The 16,428-nt window shown below is 54.9% G+C and overlaps 4 protein-coding genes across 5 annotated transcripts, besides 7 other annotated features; 3 read left to right on the forward strand and 1 right to left on the reverse strand.

Annotated features, from left to right (window-relative positions):
* Positions 1–67: 67 nt before the first annotated feature.
* On the forward strand, positions 68–1,199 carry EKO05_0005556 (uncharacterized protein; the record flags this gene model as incomplete). Of its 2 annotated transcripts, XM_038940079.1 has the most annotated exons (3): positions 68–238; positions 288–416; positions 468–1,199. In XM_038940079.1, 3 exons carry the CDS (start codon positions 68–70, stop codon positions 1,197–1,199), a joined length of 1,032 nt encoding a protein of 343 aa, XP_038798570.1. The 2 variants fall into 2 exon arrangements, with proteins under 2 accessions (XP_038798570.1, XP_059492611.1); XM_059636628.1 differs by having other exon boundaries at positions 288–1,199.
* Positions 522–548: a tandem repeat.
* A 149-nt stretch (positions 1,200–1,348) lies between the features above and the next one.
* Positions 1,349–4,214, reverse strand: EKO05_0005557 (protein kinase activating protein dpb11; the record flags this gene model as incomplete). The annotated part of the gene is made up of 7 exons (XM_059636629.1): positions 1,349–2,496; positions 2,556–2,636; positions 2,694–2,970; positions 3,017–3,669; positions 3,726–4,005; positions 4,057–4,121; positions 4,190–4,214. The coding sequence occupies 7 exons, from the start codon at positions 4,212–4,214 to the stop codon at positions 1,349–1,351; spliced, it is 2,529 nt and encodes an 842-aa protein (XP_059492612.1).
* A 205-nt stretch (positions 4,215–4,419) lies between these two features.
* Positions 4,420–4,476: a tandem repeat.
* Positions 4,477–4,775: 299 nt separating this feature from the next.
* Positions 4,776–4,809: a tandem repeat.
* A 1,274-nt stretch (positions 4,810–6,083) lies between these two features.
* Positions 6,084–6,159: a tandem repeat.
* Positions 6,160–6,191: 32 nt separating this feature from the next.
* EKO05_0005558 (uncharacterized protein) lies at positions 6,192–8,588 on the forward strand (the record flags this gene model as incomplete). The annotated part of the gene is made up of 1 exon (XM_038946023.1): positions 6,192–8,588. One exon carries the CDS (start codon positions 6,192–6,194, stop codon positions 8,586–8,588), a length of 2,397 nt encoding a protein of 798 aa, XP_038798572.1.
* Positions 8,589–9,094: 506 nt separating this feature from the next.
* Positions 9,095–9,113: a tandem repeat.
* A 301-nt stretch (positions 9,114–9,414) lies between these two features.
* Positions 9,415–9,466: a tandem repeat.
* A 21-nt stretch (positions 9,467–9,487) lies between these two features.
* Positions 9,488–9,517: a tandem repeat.
* A 2,997-nt stretch (positions 9,518–12,514) lies between these two features.
* Positions 12,515–15,847, forward strand: EKO05_0005559 (Na+/H+ antiporter; the record flags this gene model as incomplete). Its single annotated transcript, XM_038946024.1, has 1 exon — positions 12,515–15,847. The coding sequence occupies one exon, from the start codon at positions 12,515–12,517 to the stop codon at positions 15,845–15,847; it is 3,333 nt and encodes a 1,110-aa protein (XP_038798573.1).
* Positions 15,848–16,428: the final 581 nt, after the last annotated feature.

The following is a 16,428-nucleotide window of genomic DNA, read 5'->3' on the forward strand; positions in this document are numbered from 1 at the left end:
GCGTGGCCAGCGTTACATCCACACCAAGCCTACCATCAACGAGGGTCCATCCACATCCACATCCAACATGTCTCACTCTCACGTGAACAGTGACTCGATACCAGTCATCGACATCTCGAGACCGAGTGATGAAATTGCCCGCCAAGTGCTCGACGCAGCGTCAACCCATGGCTTCCTGTTCATCAAGAATGATGGCGTGACAATTCCGCCAAAAGACATTGACGACATGTTCAAGCTGGTCAGTCCATGATCGCTAACAGACTTGTCTCCCGTTAACATCGAGGTAGTCCCGAGACGTCTTCAGTCTACCCAAAGAGCAAAAGTCCGAATATGCAATCCACTCAGACAAAGCCGGTGGCATCAACCGCGGCTGGGTCCAGATGGCCGGCGAGTCTCTCGACCCAGCAGGGCAGAAGGTGAAGACCAAAACTGCACATCCTGACCTCGAGCCTCTGACATACCAATAGCAAGGCGACCCCAAAGAAGCCTTCAACATCGGCCCTCCACAACCACACCTCCAACCCCTCCCCTCCCCCCTCTCCACCTCCTCAGACCTAATCCTGCGCTTCCAAAACGCCTGCCACAATCTCTGCACCTCCATCCTCTCGCTCCTGGGCCGCGCACTCGAGACCCCGGACCCAACCTACTTCGCCTCGCGGCACGACCAGTCCCGCGGGCCATCCGGCACCATCTTCAGAATGCTGTACTACCCGCTTAGCAGCTCGACAGCAGAAGCCGCGCCGCGCATCCGGGCAGGCGCACATTCCGACTACGGCTCGCTGACGCTGCTGTTTCGCCTCCCCGGCCAACCAGGCCTAGAGCTCTTCTCTCCCGCCTCGCAGTCCTGGGTCCCTGTGCCTGTGAACCCGTCACCCGCAACACTGGCCTCGCCGCCTATCCTCGTGAACATGGGCGACCTGCTGAGTTTCTGGACTGGTGGGATGCTGAAGAGCACTGTGCATCGTGTGACGTTTAGTGGTGGGGGCGAGCGGTACAGTATGGCGTATTTCTGCCATCCGTTGGATGGGGCGCGGTTGGAGAGGGTGGAGAGTAGGGTGTTGGCGCTGCGGGACGATGCAAAGGGGAAGGAGGAGCTCAGGAGTCAGAGGAAGAGATTGGGGTTGCGAGAGCAAGGGGACGAGGTGCTGACAGCGAAAGAGCATTTGGATCGGAGGCTGAAGGTTACGTATGGCTTGTGAGGACATGTACGGGCGGTTTGCCATGGTATGCATTGACGCAGTTCGTTTGCGTAAGCACCTGTAGTACGCCGCGCCATGCTCATCATGCTTGAAATCCAAACCGCCTACACATACACTCCCCACGCCTGCTTGTGGTACGACCAACAGCTCTAGATACCAGGTCTCCTCTTCCTCCCTGCACGGCTCGTCATCCCACTCTCGCTTGGTCCATCCATGGCCCCACCAATGGCCTTTACAGGTACACTCTTCTCTTTCAACGTGCCGCCCAACTTCTTGATCATGGCCTCTCGCGCCTTCGCCGCACCAGGACTATCCCAACCCAATTCTTGGCTGGGCTGATACTCGTTGATCACGACCGTCTCATCGTCCTCGTCTTCGCCGTTCAGACTCAGGTTGCCTGAGCCGGCATCTCCTGCAGATCCAACTGAGCGAGTGGATGTCGCACGACCTAGCTGGCGACGTCTACGACGCTTCTCATCTGCTTGATCAGCCGGCGTTGGCGCAGCCTTTCGGGTTGCGCGCAATTTGGTCAGGAGGTCAGAGTAATCCTTCTCTTCTTCAGGCCCCTTGACCGGCGGCTGAGGGTCTTGAACTGGCGGCTCTGATGGAGCCGGTATCACAGAATCGGGTGTTGGTTCTCGAGCTGGATTGGAAGAGCGCGCTGCAGGTATAGCTCTGATTAGAGACTCGGCCGACGAGCTTCTCTGCCTTCTTTTGTCTTTACCATTGGTAGCTGAGCCTGTTGAGGATGCTGAAGGACGACGGGGTGAGTTTGCAGTGATATCATGCAACGGTGCAGATGCATTACCGTCGAAGTCCCCCAAAGCCTCATTATTATCGAACGCATGAGAAGTGCGCGTGCTGTCAGCTGGCAAGGTGAGTGGGTCAGTTGGCGAGGCAGGTGTAGCATCCGCGGAGGGAGCAAGATCGAGAGCTCGAGGTATCTGTGGTCCCCGAGCTCGAGAGTTTTGTGGTTTTGTCACGATCCGTGTTGCGTTTGTCTTCTTTGGATTCTCTTGGAGCTTAGAGCCTTCCTCTTTCGGAAGAGCAACAATAGGCTTCTCGGTAAGCTGAGGCTTTGGCCTTGTCTTCTGTGGCTGACGCGGCGCAAGAGTGTTGAGTAAATGATTACTGAACGGCTGCAGAGCGCCGGTGTGCAAACATTGCCAGAGCCAGTCTGCGTGTACAGCTGGGATGCGTCTGTCCGTAGCGAACTTGAGCTTGTGTGGGGCTGGTCTTCGGCTATTGCAGACTATGACCGAGGTTTTGGCGTGCAATTGTTCGTCATAGGTCGCACCTGTCAGATTTGTCAACTCAACATCGACCAGACGTCAAGCAAAGAAGTTATTTCCGTACCCATAAGCGTAACAGCTTTCGTCACATGCAATAGCTCAATTCCTGAAAATCCAGTAGAGTTCACCGTCAGGCCAGAGAACCCTTGTAGACGTCAGCGTTACCGAATTTTTGCGATTTGCGCAAGGGCTAAAGGCTTACCGTTGATGCTAAGCTTATCGAAAGGTCGACTCAAGACGTCGTCTGTGGGGTCGACTAGGCGCTTTCCATACAGACAGCGCTCAACCCACCAATTAGTGACCAGGTTCGTTATGGTTCCGGCACGACCCGGAAGCGATCCAGACACTGCATCGACCTCAACATCATGCGGTATCACGAGATATCCGTGTTTAAGCTCTTCTGCAGAGAATCTATCCAGATCAGTGCTGCTGGAGACCCGAGCGCCGTTCTTCTCTAGATGGTTTTGCAGTATGTTGGTCTGGTGGATGTTAGCTCGGCAAAGCAACGTCCACATTGCAACCCACCTTGTCTTGATCGAAGCCATGGGTGACGACGATGAGATTGTGGAAGATGCCCTCGTCTGGGTCTAGTCCCGGCGGCTGTGGTAAAACAGCTGCAGCGCGCTCGGGTGCACTGATCCCCTCTGCCTCGGCTGCTCGAGCAACCGCGGTGTCTTCCTGTTGTACCGGCGTATCGCTATGAGGCGTGGTCTGTTTGAACAAGTTGTCTTCTCTCCATTCGTCTTGCTCGATCTTGCCTTGATCGAAACTCGGCGTGGTGATGCCAGCCCAGATTGCGTCACTTTGGATTCCGAGCTTAGTGCTTGCGGCACGACGTAGCTTCCTCCGAAGCGGGTTAAGCGGCTGAGGCTGTTCAGCAACACGCGTCCGCTTGCCAAGTGCTGGCGGAGGAGACTGTATGCGAATCCATGCATCCTTCCCGCGCTCTTCCGTCGGCAGTGTGGGGTTGTACAGGGTCTCTTCTAGCACCATGCCCCTGTCGAGACTCTGATGGAACCACTCCAGAGTGACAATCTTCATTCGCCAGTTGAGCGCATGTTCGTATTTCTTTCCAGTCGGCGCGGCGGCAATGAGGTGGGTGACGTTCTTTGTGAGGTCGCCATGGTACTCAGCACCGTTCTGGTCGACCGTGTCCTGGATGTGCTTCCGTTGTTCCGCTGGGCCTCGTCAGCATAGTGTCACATGGCAGTCGTCGTTTGCAGGGATGCTGTACGGTTGTCGAAGCCTGTCAGGCAGATTTTGAGACCGAAGAAGGTGGGCAGCCGGTACTGCTTCTCGAGGCCGGCGACATCCATGTCATCGTCGCCCTCCATCCAGACATCACGCAGCGCCTCCAGCCACGACGGCGACAGGACCTTGACATCCTCGCGAAGCTTCGCGACGTAGCGGTACTTGGCGCTGTCCGTGTTGCCGGCAACAAGGTGCGTTACGTCCGAGGTGAGGTCGAGCTTGATGGTCGCACCCATCTGCGCGCCAATGGCCGAGAGTTGGGCCTGTCAGGCCAGGTCAGCTTGCGGTGGGCGGTGAAGGCAAGGAGGACCTACGCGCTGCTCATGCGGCAAGGCGGTGCAGCACAAGATGGCGCCCGTGAGGGGCAGGTGGGCAGTCCCTACGTGGTGCTGCTGTCAGTGCATGCTCAGATGGTAGGGCCTCTGTGCACTGCGCGCGCAGACTCACCATAGTGCCCATCCGTGGCGTCCATGTCCGTGTTGCCACAGCCGGCAGTCGCGGTGTCGTGTGCTGTCCAGGCGCCGAGAGAGGTCGCGTCGAGCTAAGCCTTGCCAACGCGTTCTGTGTGCGGGGTATCACGTGTGCACAGCCATCCGATCTCCTGTCAGCCCCGCCCAGCAGATCTCGCTGCTCGTCCGCCCACGATCCGAGGCAGCGCCAGCGCCACGAAAAGTCTTCGCTGCCGGTGCCGGTGCCGGTGCCGGAGTCTCCACCGCGGCGCGTGTGCCTGTGCCCCTCTTGATGACGACGCAGCCCCGAACTGCCCGAGCAAGGTGCGCGGGCCTGACTGCTGACTGCCTTCTCCAGCCTCTCCAGATCCAGAACCCCAACCGGCGATCGTTGCGCGTTCGGGATGTTCGGGATGCTTTCCATTTCCCCTTTCGTCCTCAGACGGGAGCCCAGCACGCAAAGTGCTGACGCCGGCCAACCTGCCAATCCTGCCGTCCAAGGCTGATCGAACATGGATCCAGTGCGAGTGCGCACCTGGCAAGGCACGAGATGCACAAGGACCAAGAAAGCTCGCCCCTGTGCATGTGTGTGTGTGTGTGTGTGTGTGTGTGCGTGTGCCTTGGCAGTGCAGTCGACTTGGCAGCTTGGGGATTCATCCCATCTCGCCGTGATGGACTGCTGTCTGGCCACCTAGCCTCGAGTGTCTCTGCCTTCTTAGCGGTGGCTCAGCGCGCACGCATGCTTCCAAAGAGTACGCAGCAGCGTCGTGTGCAGTCGAGGGATTCGACTCCGTTTGAGCTCATTGTGGTAGCCGGCGTAAGTAGTGTGCGTTGGGCCCAGCATTGGCTTGGTGAGCAAAGTCGACCTATTTGGTATTCTACTTGGTACAGTCAAGGATGCGGAGCAAGTCAGCAAGCAAACACTCCTTGATTCGTGTAAGATGAACATTTGGTCGCTTTCGCACTCTCGGCCACATTCCCTGTTGCTTTGACACGCCTACACAGTACACTACTTGTTCCAGATACCATGGTACATGGTAGGGCGGTCCAACGAGGCTTAAAGCCGTCGCATCCTCCTGCCGAGCAAGCCGTGATAGGATCGCTAGGGGATTGCAACAAGCCTGGCAGCTGGAGCCCTGCAGCGCGTCAGTCTTGATCGAGTCTCGGTGCTCCAGCTGATGTCATGGCCGTCCGAGCCCTCCGCAGTGACCACTTGACCGTCCTTCATATGTGCTTCAAAGCTTGCTACCTATGCCCGTGGTGCGCAGTAGCGCCGAGAGTGCTCCCCCTCGACCGCTGCCGTCATCTGCCAGAGCCACTATACCATCCGTTATTCCCTCGGTAGGCCCAGGATCCGCGCCCTGGATTTGTAAAGTATCTGCCAGGCCTCGTCCCAAGCGCAGCGCAGCCCAGCCCAAAACCCCTGTGGGCCCTGCTGTCCAGTCTTCCGTGTTGTCGTTGTCCTGACGAAGCTCTTCTGCCCATTCGTCGCGCCAACGCATCTCTCTCCAGAACAGGGAATACCCGACACATCCGCCGCATCGACACGCTTACCGCTCCAAACGTCGTTGCTGGCTCTTGTTGCTGATCCCTTCTAAACTCTTGATATGCACCCAGATGCACAGTAGTGGACTGTTATAACCTGTGAGTGCCTGTCCCTGTCTCATTTCCCCTTCACCGCGTCCGGACGCTTTGTTTCGCAAGCTCTGCGCCCGTCTCGTTCCTTCCCAAAGCGTTGGCGTGGGACCTGGTTATGTTACCTTGACCGGGTGTTCCTTTGTAACACGCTCATCTTCCTCCTGAGTTACACACACCCTTTGCGTATCTTGATTCACGCTCTTGCTTCTACATAAGCTCCTGTGCACCCTGCATGTCCCTGCAACTCACCACCGCCACGTCCACGTCTACGTCTACGTCTACGTCCACGTCCACGTCCACGTCCACGTCCACGTCCACATCTACGTCCACCTGCAATTGGCGTCACTAACGCCTGCCTCGCCATGACAGAGTACCGTCACGTTTACTCAGATCGTGGACGTCTGCGCTACATCCCCGAACATCTGCCAGAACCCTCGCGACTTCGACGCGGTCTCTTCCAGGGACGTCCTCGCCGACCGCACCGCATCCACATCGCACACGTCGCACCCGACCCAACTCTCCACCGCCGCCAGAAGCGGGAGACGACTAGCCAGTCGTATTTTACAGAAAAGCTGGCGGGCCCCCGCGAGAACGCCAAACGCTACTTGCGCAACCTGCTCGATAAGCAGTTCGCCACACCTTCTGATCCTGCAGACATTGTTCTGCCCCGGTCGTCTACCAATAGCAACCGCACCTCCATTGCCTCCATCCCCGAGAGCAGGCTCTCCGCCGCCCCTAGCGACATGCGTTCGACACCCAGAGCCTCCGGTGCTGTAGGTTCGTTTGGGCACATGTCTGCGTCGCAAGCTCACATCGACATGTCTCGGCCCTCGTTGTCAGAGTCGCAACTCTCGTCTGGACGGTCCTCGGCCAAGAACGCCATCAGCAGTGTGCGCGCAATGCCAGAAGAGAAGCCGGTAGCATCAGGAGGCGGTGTAAGCGTCAACATATCGCTCACGGAGCCTGTGCTGTTCCTCCAGGGTTTCGAACAGAGCGAGCACGCTGAGCGAAGCACTGCTATGCTCCGCGGATCTTTGATTCTGAAAGTCACAAAGCCTACCAAGCTCAAGGCCATAACGCTGAAATTCAGAGGAAAAGCCGTGACCAAGTGGCCTGAGGGTATCCCTCCCAAGAAGGTCGACTTTGAAGAAGTTGACATCCTCATGAACCACACGTGGCCATTCTTCAACGCTCAGTTCCCCACTGCGGAGAATGGTACTGGCGCAGATCGTGTGGAGCTTTACAAGAGCAGTGGAGGCCTTGGCTCCTCCCCGAACACATCATCGACAAACCTCACGTCAAAAGAAGCAAAGAGATTATCTCTTCAGGTGAACCACTCGCGCAGCTTTGGAAAGGGCGAATCCCCGTCAGGCGGGCCTTCGGTAGCACAGAAAGGTTACAGAACCTTCAACGCTGGCGAGTACATGTACAACTTCGAGCTCCCCCTAGACAGCCACCTACCGGAAACCATCGATGTCGACCTTGGCTCCGTCAAGTACGAAATGGAGGCTACTGTTGAGCGAGCTGGAGCGTTCCGCACGAACCTTCTTGGCACCAAAGAGGTCACTCTTGTTCGCACGCCTGCAGAAGGCTCGCTTGAACAAGTTGAGCCCATCGCTATCAGTCGCAGCTGGGAAGACCAATTACATTATGACATTGTCATCTCTGGAAAATCCTTCCCACTGGGCGCTCAGGTCCCCATTGCGTTCAAGCTTACACCGCTGGCCAAGGTGCAATGCCACCGAATCAAGGTCTTTGTCACAGAAAATGTCGAGTACTTTTGCAACCAAAAGCGTGTTCACCGCATGGAGCCTGTACGGAAAGTGCAGCTTTTTGAGAAGCGCGCCGATGGGCCACCCACTAGCACCTTTCCCGGTAGCACGATGAGGATAGTATCAGGAGGTGGTGTTCCATACGATCAAAGAGCTGCGGCTGCACGAGGCGAAGACGTGCAAGTACAAGATCCGGGGAACTTGCTTGGTGACCTCAACGGGGAAGGTAACATTGGACCCACCGAGATGGAGTTCAACGTACAACTGCCAAGCTGTCACAACCTGCGGGACAAGGACAAGCATTCGCGGCTACATTACGATACTACGTACCAGAACATCCAGGTACACCACTGGATAAAGCTGGTCATGCGCCTCTCGAAACCCGACAAGACGGATCCAACAAAGAGACGGCACTTCGAGATCTCCATCGACTCGCCATTCCACATCCTCTCCTGTCAGGCTACACAGGCAAACACGGCGCTACCAGCCTACTCATCACCTGAGCCTTACGTTGGTGACTCGCGGGTACCCGAGTGCGGCTGCCCAAATGCACCTATCCGCCGCACGTCTCCGACCGGTCGGGTTCCAACACTAAGCTCCATGGGTCGTTCAAGAGGCAACTCGGATGCACCCATTCCGACACCGATGCCGACACTCGCACGACCACAAGCAGCACACATCGGCGGTCCAGCCGACAACGCTGTCCAACGGCCCATCCACCTCCTCCGTGTGCCATCTTTCGCACCACCAGAGTTCTCGGAAGACGAGCCACCGCCACCTCTCCAAACTCCTCCGCCTCAATACGAATCTATCGCGTCGCCCACAAGTGGCCTCGCAGACTATTTTGCTCGATTGTCCGACGCATACGATGACGATAGCGAGGGCGAGCGCGCAGACCACCGCCGTGTTGAGATTCCCTTAACGCCTGGTGGGCGCACTGCTCGGAGCATGGACGAGAGGAGAATGTGGCTTCCGGTCGGGCATTGATCTCGACAAAGCAATTAACAGCAAGCGCACAGCGCACATCAAGTATGATTACAATGACGACATGAGTTATGGGTACGGGCTGCATCTACTGGCGGCTTTCAGGCCATGTGAAACGGAAAGGGGAAATAGGGGGCGGTAATTTCTTATGTATATTTTCTTTTGCCAAATCTCCCGGTCAGTCACATCGATCTGAGCATCTATGGTCTTCCAGGCGGCATTTACTACTATTTTCTTGGATATTTGGTGTACATGGGGATAGGGATGGCAAGGCGCAAACAGAACGCATGGCAACTATTACCACGATCACATAGTTATCAGGAACGGGACACGATACCAATGTACATTCAAAGCATAACCAAAGAACCTACCTAGAGAGCAAAACAGCCACACCTCGGCTTTACTCCTGAACCGTGCACGCCCCTCCCTCTCTCCATCGTTTTCCTCTCTGCCGCGCAAGGATACGTACGCCTCACTCCCACACACCGCCACGACAGCATACCCCTGTCCACACACACACACACAACAGCAAGCCACCCCCTTGGTCTCGAACCTCGCGCAGGCATCACCCACGCACACGATCCATCCTGGCACACAGGAACCGTTGGGTCGCAAGGCAGGCAGATGAAACCTCGTCGCTGCTGCACCCCACCTGTCGCTCGCCCGCCCGTCGCTTGCTGACGTCTGGCACCGCTGATCTCTGGCGGTGATGCACTGGTGGCCTGGTCTCGTGTAAGTAGGTAGGTAGAGCTTGTTCGGGGTTGTGGGGATCGGCGGTGGGTTGGGTTCGGTTGTTTAGCCTCACTTTTGCAGAGCGGATAGGGTCGGGGTTTATTTGTTTGTTTGTTGCTGTTGCTTGTTTTCTTTTTCTTGTGTTTGTTGTGCGGCGATCTTTTGTGGGGTTGTTTGTTTTTTTGTTTGTTTGTTTGTTTACTGGTTTGGTTTGTGGTGTCCGTGCTGCGTTGGTGGGATACAGAGAAGGTTTGGAGGTTGTCAATGAGGTGTGTTGAAGTAGGTGTGGTGGAAAACGGTATAGCTTGATCAGAGTCTTCTTGCTGTTGTCTTTTTGACACTGATGCGTGTGCGATGGTAAGGGGATCTGTCTATCTGTGCATGCAGCATGCAGACCAGAACAGCCCATGGTTCTTAAGTTGTCGAGATTTGCGCGCATTCATCAGTGCTTCATCAGTGCTTCATCAGGTTAACAACAATACTAGGAGTCTTGACATGTCCGCCCAATGTGCTGTTTTTCCCCGGTTCTGCGTAATACCAAACTCAAAACCACTGTTGACAGAATTGTCACCATTCTCATGGCAGTCCTGTTCTCGTTCGCTGATAGCACCGCAGCACTTGGAATGCTTTCACGTACACTCTCTCTCCACGTCCTCAGAACTGGTCGCAAGTGTCTTCGTTGCCTCAGTCTTTGCACCTCAGTCTTTGCACCTCAGTCTTTGCACCTCAGTCTTTGCACCTCAGTCTTTGCACCTCAGTCTTTGCACCTCAGTCTTTATCACCTCAGTCCGAGTCATCCAGTCGAGACAGTAAACACATGGCTCTGACCACACTACGCAAAAGTGCCGAGTTTGCACTGAACAAACGAATCGACATGTGGCACGCCAATCTTTGAGAGGGAGTTGAGCGGTGTTGTGTATCTGAAGATATTTCCAGTGACTGCACTCCCTCAATCGTCGGCGAGTATGATAGTCGTGACAAGCCAGAGCGTGATGTGTGCTCTAGGGACACCTGGCTGGCTGGTTAAGCTGCGTCATTATGTTCGCCGCAAGAGCTGGATCGTCGAGGGTACGGTCTCTCCAGCTATCACTGTGTAGAGATGGTGGTTATGAGAGGCAAGTTCATGTTGACTTGATAAGAAATGTGCCGTGTTCTTCATCTCATGAAAAGACCTACCACAGGTACAAGTTCAGTAACAAAACACATAGCCATCAGTCCAGTTTAGTAGGTTGGCATTGTATCGGATCCTCTTTCTGCCTGCCGAAAAAGAAGCTGCGTAGGGTAGGGCTCATAGTACGTTCACACCAGGAACGTGTAAGTGTTGACATTGCAGAGGACAAAAGCCTGCAGCATGCAGCCCTTTTGTAGTGGAAGTTACTATTTTGCATACTTTAACGCGCCTATGGGGATATCGCAGTACCTGTAGCTGTTCTCCCCTAAAAGAAGCTCGACACACTGGGTGGGTCACTGGGTGTAGCGCCTTAGGTCTCTTGGGATTCGAGATAGGATTTACACTCCCGGGTATTTGGGGGAAGTTTAGTCCACGACAACAAGAAGTCAATACAAATTGCACTCGTGACCTAATCTGCGAACCTTTAATGTGTAGAGTCTCCTCTTACAACGTGGAAAAAGTCGGATACACTTCCAGAGTGTTGGGAAACGGACGTTGCGAACCTGTAAGACTGCAGGTACTCACAAAACTACAAGTAATTCACCTGGATTGAAAGGTTACATTGGAAATATTGAACAAACCTAGGCACTGATCAACACCGAGAGTTGGCAGCGTTGTGTTGTTTGTTTTTTGCAACACGAGAGCACCTCGAAGCCAAGTTGAGCATAAAGTTGAGGCAGAGGATCGCAAGTCTTTGCGGCATCATTCGCATGACACATCCGGACCAAGGTGCATCTTGCAAATCACGGCCGATTGCGAAAAGCAAGGCAGGATGAAATGAGTGGTGAGGCGTGCAGCCTAGCGGTGTCTTGTACGAGGTCTCCTACATGCTAATCCTTGCAACATCACCTCTCCACTGTGCGTTTGGGCATGGAATCGAGTCTCACATGTTTTGTGTACTCTGCATGGAGGTGGGGAGCATGGCCGGCTTTTGGCAGTACAGTTGAAGATCTTGGTGGTCTTTGATACGCGAGTGCGAATGGCTTCCCCACGTTTGCAGGAATAATGCCGAAGGAAACAGGACGTTTCGATGGCGGTGGGGTGGACGCACGGCTCTCGCGATTAAACGGGCGTCCAATCGGCGTCATCTGGTTTCCGCCCGCTGTGTTTCCTGTCCATGTCACAGAGATTGGACGGCTGTAACTTCAATCCAGAGGCTGTTCAAGCAGTGATGGAGACGGATGTTGCCCTCATAACGAACTTGACATGGCTGTTCGTGGACGTCGGAGGTGTCGAGGTGGCGGCTATAAGCCGACTTCCGGCTGAGGGGACTCTAGCATTGCGTCACGCCAAGAACGACGCTGCTGGCCAAGGGCTTAGCAACGATAATCCTGCACTAGAGATTAAGAGCCGGAGGAACGCTGTCTGTTATCTGCGCTCTTCGACTTTTGTTGACAACGGCGACAGTATCGCAAAGGTGTCACAGAGTGAACAGTAGTGCCATTGAGCCCCGGAACGCGACGTGGTTCAGTTGAGAATCTCACTGGTCGGCTACTGCAAGCGAACCCAGACATCTGCGCATCTTGCGTGTCTTGGTCGTCTCTAAGCTTCGACGGACTCTGTGCCCAGCAGGACTTTGCGGGTTAGTAAGCCTTTCCCACCCTTCACTCCATAGGCTTGGTCTTTCTTGACCTCGCCCTCCTCCAGCATCACTGACCTGTTACTCGCAGACACAGTCGCGCCTCCCCCACAACCCCGCCCATCCCTGCCTACGATATTCCCAGACGTCACTGCCACTCGGGCAACATTTGGAGCGGCGACTGGGCGCATCCACACATACATGTATTCGACCCACGCCTCGCTTTTCTCTACTACCGGCCGACTACGACAGCACGGTCCCGGCCCTTCGAAAACCGCGCCTTGACCGCGCTCACCTTCACGTTCACGACCACGACACCGACACTGTCTCTTGTTCAACTCCCAAATCCCAAGCTTTCGCACAAGCTCGAGGAGCTTCTGGGCAGTACCCACAACAAATCCACCACAAGCCGGCTAAGCGGCCCCGCGAAGGATCCGAACCAACACCATGGCGTGGGATCACCTCTCCGTCACCAAACCGCACTTGGTGTACATCATCCTGGGCGGCTTTACCACCCTGTTCATGCTGTGCTCTTCGGTGATCAAGGAGCGCTTGTACATTGGTGAAGCCACTGTTGCCACGCTCTGTGGTATCATATTTGGCCCCCATGCTGCAGACCTCATCGACCCAGCGACCTGGGGCAACGTCGACTTGATCACCCTAGAGTTCTCGCGCATTGTGTTGGTCGTGCAATGTTTCGCTGTCGGTGTAGAGTTGCCCCGGGCATACATGGAGAAGCACTGGAGATCTGTTGTTCTGCTCCTCATCCCTGTCATGACTTTTGGATGGCTGATCACGAGTCTCTTCATTTGGGGTCTGTTCAATTCACACGTGAACTGGCTTGACAGTCTCTGCATCGCCGCCTGCGTTACAGCCACTGATCCCGTTTTGGCTTCGTCTGTTGTCGGAAAAGGCAAGTTCGCAAAGCGTGTCCCGAAGCATTTGCGAGATCTGCTTTCCGCCGAATCTGGTTGCAACGACGGCATGGCGTTTCCATTTGTATATCTGGCAATCTACCTAATTCGATACCGCCCGGATGCCAACAAGGTCGCCCTTCACTGGTTCTGTTACACCATCCTCTACGAGTGTGTGTTTGGCGCTGTTTATGGAGTTATCATCGGCTACGTTGCCCGCCGCCTGATTCGACTTGCCCATGAGAGAGACTTGATCGACCGAGAGAGTTTCCTCGTATTCTACTTTGTTCTAGCTTTGTGGTGCGCTGGTTCGGGCTCGCTGCTTGGTTTAGACGACCTGCTTGTGGGCTTCGCTTGTGGAGTCGGCTTTTCCAACGACGGATGGTTCCTTGAGAAGACCGAAGAATCCCACGTGTCAAACGTCATCGATTTGCTTATCAATTTGGCCTTCTTCGTTTACTTCGGCTCTATCATTCCTTGGTCCCAATTTAACCAGCCAGAACTCCTTGGTACCACCCCCTGGCGTCTAGTCGTTTTGGGTTTGTTGGTGCTCTTCTTCCGCCGGATTCCCATCATGCTCATGTTGAAACCTTTTATCCCAGATATCAAAACGTGGCGAGAGGCTTCTTTCGCCGGTCACTTCGGACCCATTGGTGTTGGTGGTCTCTTCGTAGCTATCCTCGCCAGAGCAGAGCTGGAGACCGAGTCTACAACCCCTCTGGCTCAGCTTCCCGACCCGGACACAGAATACTCCAACATTATCGAACTTATTTGGCCGATAACCTGTTTCTTGGTTATTGTTAGTATCATAGTTCATGGAAGTTCCATCGCCGTCTTTACTCTGGGCAAGCGTATCAACACGCTCACGATTTCAATGTCTTACACGCAAGCTAATGAGGACGGGCCTAGCTGGATGGATCGCCTTCCACGCATTCAGTCTCGATCAAAGTCTCAGATGTCTGGCCGCCGTTTCTCGGAGTCATCAATGGACGAGAAGAACGAATCAGGAGAAACAGGACCAGGTCTTCTCCCTCCCCCTGGTTACGGAGGCAATTTCCTACGTCGCCAGAAGGAAGAGGAAGACGCAAGCCAATCTGGCTCTGTTCGCCCAACAGCTCGACAGCGGAGATCGAAGTGGGATGCCGGTCGTGGGCCAGGTGGCCCCATTTCGCAATCTGCGATCCATCCGAACAGACGTGACGAGGAGAAAGCTGAAGCTGTCTCACCAGAGGATGATACAGATACGTTTGACGACAAGTTGGCCGTCTCGAGCGATAGCTCATCGAACGGCAAGAGCAAGATGAAGGATATCCAAGCAGAGGAGGAGATCTACCAAGAAGGTGGACACACAGTTATCGAAGATAAAGAAGGTAACGTCCTTGGCGTTAGAGACAGCCATGGTGAGCATGGAGTCCAAAGACGAGAGTCAGACATTATGGCGGCACGGAAATTGATGGCAGAGGACCGCGTGGAGCACGGCGTTTCGCAGAAGGCGCATGAAGGCAAGGCAGAACAGGCGCCAGGAAAGGCGATGGATGCAGCTGAGCACCCTCAAAAGACATGGCGCAAACGGATGCAGAGCTTCACCGGTCATCATCACACCGAGAACGGAGAAGTAATTGAGAAACCGAAAGCACAGAGACCTGAGCGTCAACGAGGCCCCGCACTCGCCTACCAGTTCGGTAACACCATCATTGTCGAAGACGAGGACGGCGAAGTTCTTAAAAAGTACGACATCCCGTCCAAGCCAAAGGAAGGAAAAGAACAGCGGCCTGGAGCAGCGCGCGGAACCTCGATGATCGAGACATCTGGCCGTGCTATGCAGAGCTTGAAGCGCATGGGCACGCATATGGGCATACCAGCGCACCACGAGGCAGGGCCTGCTGAGGGTCAAGGTGCTGAGGCGAAGGCTGGCACTGCTGAAGGAAAGAAAAAGAAGAAGAAGCAGCCTGAGGAAGACGATCCAAACCTTCGTTTTACGCTTGAGGCTGGTGGACGTAGGATGAGCAAGTCAGAGTTCATCCAGCAGATGACCCAGTTGGATCCCAAGGCTCGTGCTAAGATGCTGCAGAACAGCAATGTACCGGAGTCCGTCAAGCGTGAGGCACACCAGGACGCAAAAGATCACCACCGCCGAACGCAAGCGGCATCTGAGGCGAACATACCTCCAATCATTGGCGAAGAGGGTGAAGCTGAGCTGCACAAGATCGAGTCCCCGATAGCCCAGAAAGAAGGCCACCCTCGTGGACCTGAAGGTTTGACGCTGATCGACAGCAACGAAGAGCAAGTTCCCTTCCACTCTGTACCACAGACTTTGGCGGATCGCTCCTCCGACCAGAAGAATGAAACCGCAGCACAACGCCGACGTCGTCTAGCGACGGAAGAGTCTCAAGCGACTCCTGAGGTAGTAGATGACGGAGGAAAAGATGATGAAGAGACCCCTGCGGAACGCCGTCGTCGCCTCGCTGCGCTCACAGGGTCTACGTCTCCTCCAGCAAGCCAAGCTCGTCGTCCGATGTCACCGGAACAGCAGCCATCAGCTTCCAGCGACGGTTTCGAAGGCGAGACGGCAGCTGAACGCAAACGCCGCCTCGGCGCTCTGGGAGTAGGTGGAGAAGAGACTCCCGAGTCCGACTCGGAAGGCGAGCCTGAAATCGGTGATCCTATGGAGACTGGTCGCGGCACGCATTCACAAACAGCCAAACAAAATCTTACACCTTCTCGCGTCCCGGGCATTCGGTTTGCGGACCAGCCCCGCATCCCTACGAAGGATGAGCGCGCCGCTGAAGAGGCAAGAGAGAAAGACGAGACAGAAACTACGAAGAGGAGCAAACTTGGCGGCTTCCCCTGGAGCAGTCGCAAGTAGATTGGTGGAGCAATGGCGGAGTATCTGAAACGTCGGAGATTTACATTCAGCATCTAATCAAGGTTGTGCCAGTTACAAGTATAGCATCAGGGCGTTGGTGGGTATGCTTTGAGCTTTGTAGACTGGTGTTGTTTGCATTTCAGCGTGCATCGTAGTCGACGCCATCTCATTTCATGAAGACGTATACGTTGAATCCGAGGCATGTAGAGGCTTTTATCGTATCGAAATAAACGTAATAAATTTTCGCATACTCATGATGTGCAACCGCTTCGCGCACATGCTCGTAGTGTTCTTAGCAGCCGATACGTTCGGTGACATCACGCGCTCAGCCAGCCCGCTCGGCCCGCCTTTTCTCGTATTGCAACTCTCAACTTTCTCGGTTGTCCGCCTCGAATCGGCAGTTGCTTTCTTACAGCATCTTGGCGCCAAGCTTCACTGTGAAAACCTTTATCAATCTGATAAGATGATCTGATAACAATGAGACAATGCAGCGGCATCACCAATCGAAGTGCTCGCTGCGGAGCATGAGGTGTGGGTGCCCCAAGTGTATGGGGGTCTTCTATTTTGGGTCGGTCCGTGTC

This window comes from Ascochyta rabiei, chromosome 8 (assembly GCF_004011695.2).
Source record: "Ascochyta rabiei chromosome 8, complete sequence".
Lineage (NCBI taxonomy): Eukaryota > Fungi > Ascomycota > Dothideomycetes > Pleosporales > Didymellaceae > Ascochyta > Ascochyta rabiei.